This window comes from Pygoscelis adeliae, unplaced genomic scaffold (genome assembly GCF_000699105.1).
Source record: "Pygoscelis adeliae isolate BGI_AS28 unplaced genomic scaffold, ASM69910v1 Scaffold22, whole genome shotgun sequence".
NCBI lineage: Eukaryota > Metazoa > Chordata > Aves > Sphenisciformes > Spheniscidae > Pygoscelis > Pygoscelis adeliae.
In genome coordinates, this window is record NW_008824350.1 from 651,580 (window position 1) to 669,359 (window position 17,780).

Below are 17,780 nucleotides of genomic sequence, written 5' to 3' on the forward strand. Positions count from 1 at the left end.
ATGTGGTTCTCTGAGCTCTGAATCAGAGATGATTTTTGGAGCTAGTGCTGATAGCAGTTGCCCAGGACCACAGTGGGTTGGTACCGTCGTTAGCTGTAGCTCCAGCAGGTGTGATTTCAGAGAATGAAGTAGAGGCATTATAATATTTCTGACGTGTCAGACCTAATATGGTACTCATTTTAATGGCAACATATCAGCAATAAATCCATGACTTACATTAAGTATTTAGAAAAAACCCTGAAGATTTGGGGGATTTAATTTAAACAGAAACAGATTAGCAGACAGGTGTTTCCCTCTGTGAGTACAAAGTGCTCTCAGAGTATGGAGAGTACAGGTGTAACTCTTTTTGAGTTACTTACTAGTGATATTTGACTGATTATCACTTTATATAACTGTGAAATAAATTCATTTTTTACCCTTGTTGATATTTTCACTTTAGTCCATTTAACTATGTTAAAAATAAATAAAAGCTGCATTACTGATCCTGAGAACAGGAGGATTTCACTTCACATAAAAACATCTTGCCTCCCTGTGGAGAATTCTATTGTAGGTGGGAGACTAGCTTCCTTGACAGTCCCTGATTCTGAGAAGGCAGACAAATGCCCAGTCCTGCGCCTAACCAGCAGAGTACTTAAATTTGTCTTTATTGGATTGTCTTCATGGATACAACTCACTAGCTTATACTTAAATTCTCCCTGTTCCTCATAGTATCCTGGGTCTTTGAATGTATTCATGATTGATATGTATATTTGTAGGCAGAAAAGATGACCCAAAACTTTATAAATCTTAAAATAAATCTCTAATGTTACTGCAACATTAAGACTGAAAAATCTAATAATATAAATGCAATAAATTCCAAGTTATGGCTTCTTTCACAACGTTAATTAGTCCACATGGGACACTGTATAGCCTATAACCCAGAATAAATATCAGAATGATACATTAAGGAAAACAACAATAACCCACATATATGTGAAGTATGCCAGAGCTAATGTTATTGGAGAAGATGTAATTTTAGAGCTTGATATTTTTTTCCCCTTCCCAATTTTTGTTTTTTATTTTGTACACTTGGTTTACAGACTTTATTAAGAAAATTGTGCAGGGAAAGGAGATGAGATAGTGTTAGATGATAATATCTTCTTAATTAACTTATCGTAAACTAGAACCAGCCTTAAATAAAACTTGACTCAACAAACATTTGAAAAGTGTGAAAACCAGTGAGCAGTGTGCTGCTGGACTTGTGCACTTCAGTGTGCAGCTCAGTACTGTACTGGATGAAAGCTCAAGGCTCGAACTAGAAAATTTCTGAGCACAGTCAATATTTTAAACCAAATGGAAAACTGAATTACGGCATGACTGCAGTCAAGCACTAGCTGTAAAATTCCACAGAATGGAAGTATTAGAACAATATTCATTAAGACCGGTTTTAAGTCTTATTGAGGACTTTGGAGCACAGTCTTGCCCTAAAACTTCACACTACTTTGAACGATGCCTGTGTGTAGTCGGTGATGGTAGCTGTGCCAGTAGTAGTTTATAGGTTAATTCCTGCAGATAGATTCTAGTTTAAACTGTTCCCATATTACATAAAAATCCTAATCTGCTGCTTCTTAGCTTGGATCAGTGGTGTCTTTCCTAATATAAACAAGCAGGTGCTTGTGCTCATCTTGCCAGCTGTCAAGTAGCGTTGTAGCATGTGTTGCCTACCTCACAGGGTTTGAGGATTTGTTATTTTAAAGTTTTCGTAACATTCTTCAAATTAAAACATGTACTAACATGAGATTATAGATTATGCGTTTCCTACTGGCACCAGGACCTAAGCTGGATGTAGCAGTGGAAAATCGAAGGTTTGTTGGTACACCTGGCTATATGGGCAAACTCTTGTGTTCCAGAAACATCTGAGAAGAGCCATGCTGTGTCATGTCAAGAGTTGGTCTCTCTTGTTTGACAGTGGCCATCAGCAGGGACCAGGGAGAAGCATGAGAAACACTTACAAGTATAAGGGAAGACTCCTTACCAGGTCCGACAGTCTCCTGGCTGTTTGCTGTTTCGGATTGCCTGGAGCCAGCTGCAGCTGTACCACGGTGTTTTAACAGCTGTGGAGGGTATCTCTTCATCCAGGTGCCTGCTAATTGGTCTCTTGATAGTTCCAGATCTCCAGTTGCTCTTTTGTCATCAGGGATAACAAATAATCTTTTTGTTTGCTTGATCCAATATAATTCATGTTTGGATGGATTGAAGCAGATATGATAAAATTCTCTATAATCTGTGGAGCCGTGTAACCTATTCAGTGTTTCTTCGTACAGAAGCCATTCTGTGCTTCTGGTTGTCCTGTTGCCTGCCTCTGTATCTTTTCTTGTTATAATACGTGTTTTCTGAAATGCAATAATCAAATTGAAGAAAAATACTCGAGAAGGTATACAGTGTGGTGTGAGAAGGTACAATATGACAGCATTTTCTGTTTAATTTGCTATCCCCTTCCCCAAAATTGCTGGTGTTCTTTTTTCCTTTTTGAATGGTTTGGTTTCCTTTTTAATATGAGAGAATTGAGTCAGTGTTTTCAGAGAACTGTCACATCTTGCAGTGTTATTAGGATTGCAAAAATCAAACACGTGGAAGGTAAGCATGCCAGAATTAAGATTTGCTGTGCAATTTTATTCAGAACTCTTGTGTAACCGTGTTTTCTGATACTTCCTTTGATTCAGTTACAAGAATTTCTTTTAACAGAGGACAGCTGCCTCATTCAGTTCACATAGTGCATGCAGCTCATTAAAGAAGAGCTATTTAATATTTTCTTTTCCTCTTCATCCCATCCCATATTTACTGGATGGCATTCAAATCCTGCTGTAAAGATGTAATTATTAATTCCCCTCTATGCTTTACAGTGGTGCCCAGTACTATGGTTTCTGAATGCTTCACGGATATTAATTAAACTTAATTTTCAAAACTCTTGTGTGAGAAGAGATGTCTTTGGCCCTCTTCAGATTAAGAACAAAGGTAGAGAGAGAAATTATGTTCTAATCATTTGCTGTGTCTTATTTTGGGCATCTCATATTTGGAAGTGTGCCCAGCATTGTTAATATTTTATATATTCAAATTACAGCTTCAGTTGACTTCATCTGCTTTGGTAAGTTTTCAGCTCAGAAGTAAATCGGGCCTTGGAATCAACTAAGGCCTTTGAGAGATTTGCAATTAGTGAAAATGAATGAAAAATTTTTTTTTAACAAATATGCCAGTGGTCATATTGGAGTGCTGCAGCAAGTGCAAAATAAGAATTCAGTTTGCCAAGTCAGCACTGAAATGCCTTGACTATAAGGCCATCCTTTCTCTTCTGCCAGCCTGCACCTCCTTCACTGCCGAGCTGTGCAGCTCTTGCAGGAGAAGTTGTAGCACAAAATAAAACTGCACGGGGCAGAGGTCCTAAGGGAGAAGGCACCTGTGTGTGATCATGTAACTAAAGACTGCCTTAGGCCATAGGCACAAAGCATCCTAGACTGACATTTTTCTTACGATGTGTATATTACATACCTATGCATACTGAAGATGTGGGGAAAATTACAGCTAATGACATGGAAATTAATTTATTAAGAGCAAGATGGATGCTTTCGATGTCTGTGTTGTCATACTAAACAAAATAAATGTACGCCCATCCCACTCGCTGCCTTCACAAAAGATGGTTTTCTTCCTGTACTTAGCAAGACTCAACCAGTCCTTTCAGGATGAACTAGATCTGTTAAGACTAAATCATGCATGGTATAAACCCAGTTCAGTTGACTGCAATGTAATTGTATCTGTTTAATGCAATGGATGCTTGGCCTATTTTTAAATTCAATTATGGGACTCACGTACTTAACCATTTTTGAACTTCTTAAAGCTGTCTTTTGAAAATGATATTAGCTTGGTTTAGTTTTGTTTTTAATTGTAAATAAAAGACAAGCACACAATATCTTAACTATTGGGGCATACTGCTAACACAATACTCCTTTTGTCTTGGGAAGTGCCTTTCATCAGTAGATTTAAAAGCAGCTCAAAAAGTCAGTTTGCACTAATTTACTCTAAAGTTCTTTTGTCTTATTTATATGTTTCACATAAAATGAAACATCTGTCACTATTAATGTTTAGTGCTTTTGTGAACTGTACCAACAAAATGTATTACTGCCTTAAATAATAGGATGTCCTACCTGACTGTTCATTGCTGTTGTTCAGACCACATTTATAATACAAGTTTGTTTGCCCTCGAGGCCTTTCATCTTTGTAAATGAGTTATAACCCCATGACATAGTTCTGAAATCTTGACGTTCCTTCTGACCAGTGCTGTCACTTTTTGGTAAGGCATAGGAAGTAAAGAAAAGGCATAGCTGAATCTGAAGTGAAAATGTAAGCCTTTTCCAACAGGAAATCATTTTATAGAAATTATTTGAGAATAATTCGTTCCTTTGCCATAAATTCTAATTTAGTATCACAGAAAAAAGGTCATACTTTTAAACTGTGTATTGCTCTGCAAACATAAATGAGTTTAAATGTGTGTGCCTATATAGATGAGTGAATGCTATTGAAAGCATGTGTTGGTGGAACTATTTTTTTTTTTTTGTCTTTGCAAGAGTGCCACCGGGAAAATGAATTGCTTGGCTCACGGCTCCCCAAGTTTCCAGCTCTTGAACTGTGTTCTTTGCAATCAAATATTTCAGAATTGTTGCTTGATAAGTGTAAGATAAGTTAAATTCAGTTTGGTAGACTAGAAAGGAATTACTGGATTTGGTGTGGTACTTGTGATGGTCAGGCATTGGATCATTCCTTTCTTGTCAGGGAAAAAGAGTTACTGTTAGTCATACGCACTTTAGGAAATTCCAGATGATCAAGATGTTTGGTCCAGTCGTACTGCACCTTCCATTTTAAGATTTTGTTAGTTTACTGCTTTTTTGCAAAATATTGAGGAGGACAAATGCACGTTGGGGGGGGGGGTGTATACACACACACAATCTTTGGATGTATACACATACATAAGTAACATTAATCAGTGCAATCCATTTTTCATTTTCAAAAGAGTTTTTGAACTTTAAAAGTTCTTACAGTATTGTGGTGAGAGCTGATAGAAATCTGCTACTCCTTTACAGATATAGATTAGGTGGCTAGGCTAAGATCTTGTAAATCCCCAGGCCCAAGTTGTGTACTGAGGCAACTATCTGTGTGCTTCACTGAAGTCAATACGCATTTTTTAAATGTTAAAAGTTAAATTGCTATTTAACTTGTGTAAGTTAGTATTTTTCCTAGTTAAAATGAATAAAGGTTTGCGTTCACAGTAGGATTTTGATGTTTGTGGATGGCGTAATTCAAACTCCAGTTAAATCACTGCAGAAGTCCTGAATGGCTTCAGTCACCACTGAGTAGAACAAAAAAACAGCTAGCAGCAGTGAATTTGGTTGGGGTTTGGGAGACAAAATGCACAAAGCAGAAAATGATCTAAAAGAGCCTTCAACTACAGAACAGGATGTACGAGTTGAGCAGTAGAAGCCTGCTGCTTCCAGCCATTCTGCCCAGGTGCATGTGTTGCAATTCTAGCCCATTTATTTGCTGTATGGCTATTCCGACAGGAGAAGGCCTCGTATGACTCAGGTCTGTATTGTTTGCATAGACGGCTCACTACAGTTAGTTTAAATTCCAGGCAAGAGTTTGTTTTGAGAATTAGAAATATTTTGTTTTGTTTGGTATTTGGGTGAGGAATGTCGTGCTTCATTTTTCCTTACAAGCAATCTGTAAAAACAAATCAGGGCTCTGGAAACTGGGCTGTTTTCCTAGCGTGTGCTGGGATTTTCCTCCCACACTTGCCTCTCTTCATTTACTCCCCGGCATCCAGCTTTTTACAGCTGATTTTCCATGGTTTCCAATAGATTGGTAAGGGGAAAGTGTCTGATCCTTCAACTGACTTCACTTCTACTGTCTCCATGATGCCATGTTCTTTGCTGATGTCACAATTTGCACGGTGTTGTCCATCGTGCTTTGCAGTATGATATTGCTGTTCAGTATTGCTGATTTGACTGGTTCGTTTGCTCTGAACAGGTTGTCTCCTGGTTCTGACGTCTACGTCACAGTTTCATCCATTGCCTTAGCAAGATCGCAACAGTGCCGTAATTCTCCAAGCAACTTATCATCCTCAAGTGAGACTGGCTCTGGTGGGGGCACATACAGACAAAAATCTATGCCAGAAGGGTAGGCACCAGACTTTTTTCATATACTTTTTAGGCAGGCTTTTTGTTGTCTGTTCCATTTGTTGTAATGTATATTAAACTAAAGGAGTGCTTACACAGCCTCCTGTCAGCTGTTGTTTGCACGCATTAAAACATGTTTGTTTTCAAATATCACTGTCATGCTTCTTGAAAAAGTTTTAAAAATCCCTTGCTTCCACCTTTTCCCTTTGCGACGTAACCTCTCCCTCTGATACTAGTCTACAACTGCTCAGGTTACTATACAAAGGGACTTTTATGTATTCAAAAATCTTCATTAAAGGTACTGGTTTCATGTTGCAAATTGCTTCATTTCACAGGTTTAGATTCTAAAATAAAATAAGTAATAGGTTTGGGACGTTGTAGTCTGTGCTAATAGTTGAAGCAAAGTAGTGTTGAACGCAACTAAGACTTCAGATGTGTAGGCACAAAAGTGCTAAGTAATCCACAGCTATCATCTTTTTCACATATTCACAGTCATCCTGTTTTAAGGTGCTCTCTTCCAACTTCCCATAAATATCCAAACTCTCTGAAGTGATCCGATGTCAATGTAAGGGGCAACTTGCAGAGGAAGAAATTAAATCTGTATCATTTTCAGAGAGCACTGAAAGGAGCAATAAATCAAGGATCTCCAAGTAGGGAAAAAAATAATTGGCAGCAGGAGAGCTGTCTACCACATTCCAAATTACTTCCTATAGAGAAGATAAAGGGGCAAAACTGCTGATAGTTCACACTGCAAAGCTTCCCTCTGAAGTCGTCTTGAGTACGTTGCAGGTCATTGTGTGTAATTCATTCCGCTTTGGGTCTTTTTATAAAGTAGAAGTATCTTTTTCTCTGTTTTAAAAAATATGTTAGTAAGACTAAATACCCTTGTCAGGAACTGCTTAGCACAAGGCACTGTCTTTTGCCTGTTTAGGTGCTCTGTGTCAGTCCAGAGAATGCTGTTCTGAGCACGTGTTTGAACAAGCACTGCTTCTTGCGCCGGAGCGCTGAAGATTGGTGCTCCCTGTCCTCCTCCTTGCAGCTCAGTTTGAGGCTTTCTTAAGAGGCCATCTCTTCTCTGCTGCACACCTCCCTGCAGGCTTTGATTCATGAGGCTATCAGGCCTGTTCAGGTCATTATTTAAGTTTGTGCTTAAGTCCTACTGACATTAGGAGATTTGCTCTAAACCCATTAAACTTTGCTGTAAGGAAACTAAACAGAAGTGTGTCCAGAGCTCTGCAGCTGGAAGAAGCACTTAACCTCTTTGTACACTGCATACTTCCTGGCTCTTCATGCTGGCAGCACTTCTGTGTTGCCTTGAATTCTGAAGAGCAGCTTGTGCTCCCAATATCTTGTCTGCTCTTTTCCAACTACGTCATTTGGTCTACAAAAAAGGTATTGCTGCCATATGTCCTTAGACCATCACAACCGTAACTGCTTGAGTAGGAAGGGTTTTTTCAGACACGCTGGGGCTTTTGTTTTGAATTGGCCTCAGAGCACACCAGCACCCATCCCAACCCTTTTCCATCTTTCAAGTTAATTATACACATATGTTCACTACAGCATTCTTTGAGCATTTTGCAAGTTCAGCAGAGATGTGTCCTAGAAACCTTGTGTATACAGTCTTTTTGGTTTTGAAGCTTTAATTTGGTGCAAGGAAACACTGTTTAAATGCAGTAATGAAAGAAGTAATTAATACAAGAACTTTGCATGTTCCTTACTGGATTTTTTTTTTTAATCCCTTGTTAAACTCCAATTATTGGACTATTATGTTCTATTCTTATAGGAAAAGCACTTTGCTTCCCATACTGTCCTTGTACACATGAATCATATTTACTCAGGACTTTCCAAGCATTTTCTACCAGGCTAAACAGAAAGCATGAAAAATGTAATTACGAAGGAAACTTTCCCTTATCTCAATAAGCAAAGTAATGTCTGTCACATTACTAAAAATCATTGCAGTTCCACGTGCGTCTTCTGTTGAGATTCGTCTGAGAGACCAGGTTCAGGGCAGCTCTGTAGTTATGTTCAATGTACCAGGTAGAGCTGATCAGTGATTAATCCACATATGTTGTTAAAATAGGGGAGAGATGTTGTAGCATTCAATTGCTAAGATGTTGGAGAGAAGGATGGGCTGGAGTAGGTACCTAGCCGAGGGGGCACCATGTCCTGAAGGTAATCTTCCAGAGGTGAGGCTCCAGTGTGCTGTAGGTATGCCAGTCCCTGAGATTTCCCAGTGCAGGAAATCTCAACTGCATAATTTGTGTATACATTTCTTTCTTGTTGCATGATATGACAGATTTGGAAAGTTTGTGAAACTTAAATGACTGGAAGCATGGGTGTGAGTCCAACCTCTGTCAGACATCGGTAAGAGCAGTAACTGCTGCCTCTTCTAGATTATTGGTCCATATCCTAAACGGGGTATAGGCAAAAACTTCACTGCCTTCATGAATGTCCAGATTGGTCTTGCTGTATATATGTGTGTTTTGTATACTTATCCTGTGTTTACCTGAAGGTATGTATATGTAATAAATGATTATAGAATGTAAAAATGAAATTTGAAAATACTGAAATAATGAGTTTCTTCTTACGACATATATATAAAACGTATATTTAAACAATTTCCCTGTTCTTTTTATCCAGATTGATTTCTCCTTTGAGTTTTTGGGTTTGTTCCTACATATCCTAGTGGGCTATATATTTAAGCAGTATAGAATATAGCACCACCTGCATTTATTCTTCCTGCTTTTAAATAGCCCACTTCATGTAAAAAAAGGAAATCTAAAGACATTTCTTGCTGCTCAATTAGTAGAGCAGTGATTTTAATGAAATAAAATTAGCAACATGTGGTGGTTTTGTATATCTCTAATCTTGAAAAAAAGATCCCACATCATAAAATATGCCAAATGCAAAACTGACGGCTTTCATACATATGAACATTATGGGATTTAGGTAAGAGGACAACACATAGAAAGTACAATATTGATACAACACAACTTCATCACACCAAGGTTTCTTGGGGTTTTGGCTTTTTCTTTTAGATAACAACTTCTAATTACTTTGTCATGAAAAGATATTCTTCCCAAAATACTTCACAAGTCTTAAAAGATTGACAATTACCTCAGATCAGTGTTTAAAGAATCAATCAGCTTTTGAAATGTTGTGTTTAGACTTGTTATGCATGTATCAAATTGGTATTGAATTCATCATGTTTAATTTAGGTATTTGATTAAGTGAAATTCTAGCTAGTCTGTGTGGATAGAAAAGGAGAAGCATTACTTACATAATGCAATTTCCATTTAAATTGTTTGCGTTCAGAAGGCAGATAGATCCAGGTGTCCTTCACTTCATCAAACCGTGTGTTGGCTGTACCAGGGAGCTGTGAACAAACAAGAAGCAGGGTCACGTTTGGGTAAAATTTAGAAGGCCCAAGTTTCAAAATGTGACATTTTGGAGCTGTGCTGCACGTACACACACGTTCCAGCTGCTTGTCTAAGGATAGGAGTGGGATTTTGTTCTGAGTCATGTGATGTTTCTTTGGTGGGTTCATTTGAGTCAATAAATACATAAACTTTCAAATGGGATGACCACTTTCAGCTTGTTCTGGGAGAGTGGCAGATGTCTGTTTTACATTGGAGGTCGTGTGGGGCAGTGTATAGCTAGTAGAGTGAGTAGAAAGCACAGTTTGGGATATTTTATTTTCTGTTGTTATGTTAGGCCCTTAGAGCTAGAGAAACTCCTTGATATATACAAAATATATCAGCTTGTAATTCTTTTGGATGTTACTCTGTGCATGTAGAGTTTTGGTGGGGTTTTTTTTGTTTTGTTTTGTTTTGTTTTTCCCTGCAAGGTATGTCTGATTAAAAAAAACAAACCAGCAACCCAACAATTCAGAAATGCATTATTCTTGATGAATTCTTAATGATTAATCTGCTAATTCTGAACCCAACTATAATTCTTACAGACTTATGAATGATTTATAAGTAATACAGAATTATAGACTTAATTCATAGACTTCTAGGCATATAATGCAGGTAGACTTCAGTACAGCACAGAGGCACTGCGTGTCTCCTTTGTCATTAGATTTTCTCCTTGAATTTACTTTATCTCTGTTGAGCTTTCCAAAATCGATCTGACTAATTTAGCAGGATTTACAAAAAGTCCATTGAACTCTGTATGCTTTCTTCTACAGCAGTAGGTGTACACATCTCACTGCTTTCCTACGCCTGTATTTAGTTTATTCTAGTGAACTCAAATTACTTTATGATCCAATAACTTCATAATTTACAGAATTTTTACCTCTCAGGTTTTGAGAGGCCATAACCAATACAGTCAACTTTATAAACTCTTAACTAAAATGTTTGTCAGTGTAATAGTGCCTCAAATGAATCTGTATTGTTTGCATACGTGTCTGCGTCACCTAGGTATGACCTTAATAGTCTTTTGCTTAGAACCCAGGGAAGTGGACGAGATCCATGGGATTGTCCCAACAAACTTTCTGATGCTCACTTTGACTAGATTGGGCTAGCACTTTCCCAGTTAAAAGGATCCATCCTTGAAATCTTTTCCCAATAAACGCATCTCATTTCCCTATGTGGTTTTTATCCAAACTATCAAGTTTTACTCATTGCGGTCAATTTTCTGTAACCATGTAATGGTCTGGTCACCTTTCCATGTAAACATCTATGTAAATGAAAACTAATAATTTTATTTCTGGATGTTTTGGGTCTGGTTTTTTAATTGTATGCACTGTAACTAGATGTTCTTTACCAAAGATGCTTAATAAATTAGTGTGTACTGTAGTCTTACGCATTAAAGGTGCTAAATGGGTCCTGGAGCTGCCACAAAAATTAAATGGAAAATCATTATAAATCCCTCAAGCGGTTGTGCTATGCATTGCTCTGCCCTGTTGTTTGACACTAGCTTCTTAAAAGTGCTCTTTTCCCCTTATGTGATATTTATGCATATTTAAAATCATTATCTGCTTTGTTTTTTGGGGTGTTATAACAGGTTTGGAATTAGCCGTAGATCCCCTGCTTCCATTGACAGGCAGAACACGCAATCAGATACGGGTGGTAGCGGCAAATCCACACCCAGCTGGCAAAGAAGTGAGGATAGTATCGCTGACCAGATGGGTAGGTAATTAATTCTTTACAATGAACAAGTGGTGCTAACCACAAGGTGACTTTGGCAATACCTCTCCATGCAGAGAGAGAACCCTCTTAAGCACTGTGTTTTCAGTGTCTTTGAAAATTAACCTTGTTCATCAGGATGAATAATTAAGTCTGGAGCATATGCTAGCTTCTGCAGTCTGTTTCCTTGAGACCTATGAGTATCACCTGAGGAAGAACTGATACCAGTTCTTCATTTGATTGTGGGACTAAATCTACCTTAATGCTCTTACCCTGAAACACACTGTCCTTTTGGAAGCAGCTGGGCAGACACACTTACTAATTTGTCTTGCTGTTGAGGACTTGTTTGACCTCACGTACTCTCCCGAGTGGCTTGGCTTAGTTTAATTTTTGCTTAATTTGTCTAAAGTGCTTGTGATGCTTCCTTTCAAATGGCGCTATATAAATGTAAATTGATTGTTTGATCATTGAAGCTATAAAAATATCATGTACAAAACGGAAAAAATGCAATTAAAGTTTAAATAGTGAAGTAAATCTATAGCTTGGTAATCACCTTCCACCAGTGTATACATTTTCATTCCACTTGGCAGTTGTGCTGTCAGCTGAGGGAACATACTAACTACATAAAACAGCTGGGTACTGAGAATTTGCATTGTTAAGCCTTCATCTGAAGTTTTTGCACGTAGACCTTTTGCTATAGCTATGGCTCAACTTGAGTGGATACCAATGAAGTTGACACCAATGGAAATATCTTATCTACAAACAGCATTGATGCAACCTGATGACCATGGTCAAGATTGCTAGATTAGTTTTTTCTAACTTTGTTACCGTAGATTGAACAATTCCATACTTTTTCTATGGCACATATAGATCATCATTTTACTGCATCACAGCTTTTGTTCTATATAAATGGACTAGTATTGAACACAGAATAAGGTTCAGTGAGATAAGCAGGAGTTTGTTACGGCAAATGCCAACCTCGAGTTCTGAAGATGTACTTTGTTCACATACCTTCACAACCTCAGTCAGCAGTGCCTTGTTATTGAAGCCGTCTGTCAGTCCCTCCCTCACAACTCCCCCCGTACTTCTCACTATAAAGCTGTGATTGTACTGATCAGCAGTTCTCATTCTGACAGAACGATTTTTAATTGCATATGTTTTGATACTGTTGTGATGGTAACGACACATGTAAAACTGATCTTTTGCTCAGCATTACTTTTGCAGACCAACGGTTGGGTGTTGACGCTGGCACTGAGTGGAGCTGCCAGCAAGTTCTGTTGCACAATGTCAGGTGTCACCATAATTAGCAAAATAAATAAATAAGACCAAAAAGAACAGGAAAAATTGTGTGGCGGAAGAGATGGCTGTGGCATTTGGCAAAGGCTGAAAATGCATCCTGATACATAATCCCTGCGTTTTGTCTCTTGTGTATTGACCTGCATTCATAGAGTTGCAGTTGGAAGCTGCATCTCTGACTGGAGACTTTATTGCCAGCCTGGTGAATGTAGGTGAAAATTCGGTTCTGTGCCAAATAAGCGCATTTCCACTTGGGATAATCTGTCTCAAGGTGAATAAGGCATTAGGTGTAGTGAATCCACACACTCACTCCTTACTGCCCCATTCTTAGCTACAGAAGACCTTTGCTCTTTCTGCACCCACACTGCTTGTTACTGCTTGGCTGGGGGAGTCACATTTGATGATGATGACGATGTTATTTTTATTATTATTTATTATTATTACTATATTTTTAAAACTTTTTAATTTGTTTTTTTAAAAGCTAGAAGCGCTGCAGATCAAGATGAACAAACCATAGCTGTGTTGGGGAAAGCTTTAAAGCACTGCTAATTACCATGGGTATTGTTAAGTACTTAATGTTCATAAGCACATATTCTACCTAAAAGCAGCATTTTTAGAAGTGCAGAATATTGCATAACCGCAGGAGAGAAGATACAGATAAAAAGTTACAACTAAGAAAGATTCTTTTAAAATACTGACCTTGTGCTCCGAGAAGGCAGTTACCTACCTGAAGTGCTGTGTCTGAACACCCTCTAGATCGCCATAGTTATTGCCTAGGAAAAAATAAGCGTAATTGGCAAAGAGCATTCCTACAAGTGTTCACGTAAGGTGAATGATTTGAATTCTGTCCACTTTTGTATGGTTTAGTTTAATATGGACAAAAGAAAGGGATACTTCTATGCAGTTTCCACATTCACAGCCATCAATTTTTAAGGGAATATTGTGATTTCACCAGATTTTTTGCTCTCTCTTCAATTAGAAAATTTTTATTTAACTCGCCTTAACTTTGATGAGAAATATGTGTAGTAGTTGTACTGGAGAAAATGTGTTCATTTAAGTGATCACTGTAGACTTGTGCTATTGTCCTGCCTTGCGTAGAATACCATTTAAGGAAACATGGATCTTCAGGTTTTTTAATCTCTTGTCCACAGGCAGTGTGCATAGAGATACAATGTCAACACACTGTGAAAATGAATATTCCGCTGTTTTAATGCTCTGATACAGTGCTGTTGGACAATTGGGGCATAATACCATTCAGGTTGTTCTGACAAAAGCCAGGATGGTGGCTGCTGGTTTTTCATGAAGTCTTACTGATTTACGCCAGGCAGGAATGGTCTCTCACTTACCCACCCGCATTTTGTCACAGTATGTATTTTTTTTATTTGGAATGAATTTCCTATTAGGTATCCAAAGTTTTTGGCTAATGGTAGTATTGGAAAAATTGCAGCGTAAAAATAGATTACACATTTTCTTGGTTTGTTGCACTGCTTACACTCTTCAGTACATTGTTGTGTGCTGTATTGCAGAACCAACATGCCATCTCCCAGCAGTATCAAAAGTACTGCCATCCTTCAGAGAAAGCCCCAGTGGAAGACTGATGAGACAGGATCCTGTGGTTCACTTGTCTCCAAATAAGCAGGGTCATGTAAGTTATCCTAAAAAAAGAATTAATTAATGTTTTGCTCTTGCTTCACAAGCTCTTGATACCAAAAGTGTTGTTCAAAGTTATATTTAGAGAGTCATTTAAAAAAAGAAAGAAAAAAATCCTCGTCCTGTTCCCTCCTAGAACGTGAAGGAAGCAGTAGAGCAGACCTGTTGTTTTCCTGAATCCTACAGTAGCTTAGCACAGCCTACTGAAATATTTATTAGTTAATAAAGTTTTGTTGCCACTTGAACAGCAACTTCTTGTCTGTTATCTTGTGATAAGTAGAGGATTTGTGGGAGTCTGCAAAGCTATTCCTATGCCTCACACGTGAGACTTAAAGTTTACAAATATATTTTATAATGCAACACTCAGAAAGCTGCTTCTTTGAAACAGAATAGTGATCTTGCTTTTGGTTTTGTATTTTCTCCACTTTCCTCATCTAGTGTAACTATTACTTCCTTTCCATAACCTACCTTGCACACTGTTGGAAGGCTTTGTCTGAAAGGTCTGCTGAAATCCTGCTGAGATGACAAAAAAAAAAAAAAAATCCTTGTTTTATTTGTGTTTAGCGTCTAAATGGTAAATTCTGCCTTTCTGTCTCTGCAGAGTTAGATACTCACACCTTTTTGGATACTGTCACTTCCTGATTTACATACAGAGAGATAGATAAATGCAGTAATGTTCATAAATTTAAAATGTTTTGAAAATTATTTAAGTCACTAGACTCAAAAAACCCCCACCCTTTAAACTTTAAATTAACCAATATGCTGTATCACTTGGTTTTTTTATTTATTTGTACAATCAGCTAAAATACGGAGTTGTGTTGCATGATTATACTGAAAGTATTAGTCGCATTTATTTAGGTGTGAGAAAGTCTTTAATTGGTTCCTGTTATTTGCTCCTGCTTACCAGCATTCTTCTTTCAATACAATTGGCAGTGTTGTTTTTAGGTTATTAATTCATAACACCATATCTTTATTATTAAAAAAAAACCAAAACCAAACACAAAAAACCCAACAACACCACACCTGTCTTCATATTCTTAGGAGCACAAATTAGTTTTTGTATTTAGATTGACCTGTTTTCCGTGAAATGTATTTGACTGTATAATGATGTAATACATAACTCATAAGCTTGCGTGCAAAGCGTAGCACTGGTTTTATTAATGCTTGCATGCATTCTTCTCATTCAGTCATCATTAAAGTAAATCTTTCTTATGTAGAGAGATGGAGGGGGGGAATGATGCAGTTCCTAATGAAGAACAGTAACTTTAATCGGAGATAAGTAGGAGTTCAGATCAACTTAATATTCATCCTGATTTTCTGTCAATTCCTGCTTTAGTGTAATAAGAAATGTGGATGCTGAAATTTCTTGCTCTCGGTATACATCCATTCTCTATTTTCCCTCTTTTCCAGTGAAAACAGAAACAGTATCTAATCTTTTATATTTGCCTGGGATCTCTGCCCATGCCTGTTTGGTAAAACTCCAGGGGTAGACAAATAGGAAAGGTGGTTCTGAGTCTCCTTTCCATCCCTTCCCTTATTCCTGGGCCATCTGGTCACCAAACAAGTCCGTTGCCTACTGAAAAACTGCTTCAGTTCTGACTATGTAGATGATCAGAATGTAGGCAAAATCTGTAGATGGAAACTAAAATTAAGGAGTTCAGATGGATATAAATACCCCAAAGGTAGGTGAGCTACTAAGCAATGATGAGTGTATGGCAAGAAATTCTTCCTGTAATGGGATATTCCAATGCCCACTATGGAATTGAGGGCATTCAGTTTCTTCATAACAGCTGGCTGTAACCAACGACAGAACACACAAACCAGCCAGACACTGGGATGCCCTGATGGCACAACTTCAAAGCATTGCATTAAAGCTTCCTTTCTTGCAATTTTGCCTTTTGGAAAACAATTTCAGATTAGTTAAATGACATTTCAGTCGTCATTTGCAAAGGACACTCCTGCTGAGGAGCGTCCACCCTACCATACCCACCCTACTACAAAGGGGTAGGAAGAGCAGTGGTTATTTTGCCCTACTTTAACCTTTTGATAGGCAATTGGATTATTAAATTAACGTGCACTTTCTGTGGATTAGTTATGTTTCATGTTCTAAAACACTGGCATCTTAAAATTAGAATATTTTTAACTATAGTAGTTATAAACCAAGTCAAAGTCTACACAGCTCAGCCAATTTCATTGGACTGGGCTGAGCAGAACTGCGCTTGAAAGGAAACAGTGTAAAGTATTTTGGACAAAATACAAACAACTCTGGCTTTCCCTGAATAGTTAAGGCATGGCTTCCAAATCCATACGGAAGCTTTTTATGTGCACCCAGAACAGAGCACATGCATTGTGTTGGAATGAAATTTTTAGAGTTTATTAGTCTCTGTCCAATACCTCAAGGTAGAAGAGCTCCTATTGTGCAGTGGTGACTTTTGTAATCGTTTATTTCCTCCTCCTCCTCTTTATTGCCATAATTCTGAAATAAACCTACCAGTGTGGGGTTTTTTTGGATTGTTGTTTCTTCTGTAGTCTGACAGCCACTACTCCAGCCATTCCAGCAGCAATACTCTCTCCAGCAATGCCTCCAGTGCTCACAGTGATGAGAAATGGTATGACAGTGGAGAGCGCACCGAATCAGAGCTGAACAGCTATAACTACCTTCAAGGGACTTCAGCTGATAGTGGCATAGATACCACTTCCTACGGACCTAGTCATGGCAGCACTGCCTCCCTGGGAGCGGCAACATCTCCCCGTACAGGGCTAACAAAGGAGAAAGTGGCACCGCTGTGGCATAGCTCCAGCGAAGTGGTCTCCATTGCAGACAGGACATTGGAAAAAGAGAGCCACATAGACCGAAAGACCGAGTCTTCACTGAGCCTGGATATTCACAGCAAGAGTCAGCCAGCCTCCAGTCCTCTAACAAGGGAGAACAGTGCTTACAGTCTTAGTGATGCCGTCTCGCATACAAGGTAAGTTTCACCTCTTATGAGATTGACCCCTCCACACTCATTTTCCCATTCTCGCTCTCTAGCCTACCAAAAGTGAGAAGTGGATGTTGAAGAGAGGTTTCTACTTATGTTAACCAGTGTTTTGAAAGATCTCACTGTGCAGAATGCTTGAAAATTAAGACCACCTTTAGTCTTTACATCTGCTACTCCTTATAACACTAAAGAATGTCTTTGAGAGCATATTCCATACTGCTGCTACTAAATTAATGTAAGACAGACATGTCTGATGTGTTTATGAGGAATATCTTGCAAGAACTGCAGTTCATATATGGATCAGAAAGGAGATCAGTCCATTTTATTAATGCACATAATATTTAATATGTGTTTAATATGAGGTTCTTTTTTAGTCTTGCAAGTATGCGTTTCAGATGTTTTGCATTTTTTCCCCAGTCTTTTTGTAAGAAATCTGCTTGCAGTCAGTATGATCAAGACTGAGAGCGAGTTGCTTGGGAGTGCTAGCATGCAGATTTTAATCTCATTCTGCTGCAAACTTG

General features: G+C 38.2%; 1 protein-coding gene across 1 annotated transcript in view; it reads left to right on the forward strand.

Moving 5' to 3' along the window:
* Positions 1–17,780, forward strand: part of SIPA1L1 (signal-induced proliferation-associated 1 like 1) — a 225,618-nt gene that overhangs the window by 189,079 nt on the left and 18,759 nt on the right. Inside the window, exons 14-17 of the mRNA XM_009319181.1 lie at positions 6,055–6,204; positions 11,211–11,335; positions 14,155–14,273; positions 16,808–17,247. Coding sequence (XP_009317456.1) covers positions 6,055–6,204; positions 11,211–11,335; positions 14,155–14,273; positions 16,808–17,247 — 834 coding nt within the window. The remainder of the gene's footprint in view (positions 1–6,054; positions 6,205–11,210; positions 11,336–14,154; positions 14,274–16,807; positions 17,248–17,780) is intronic.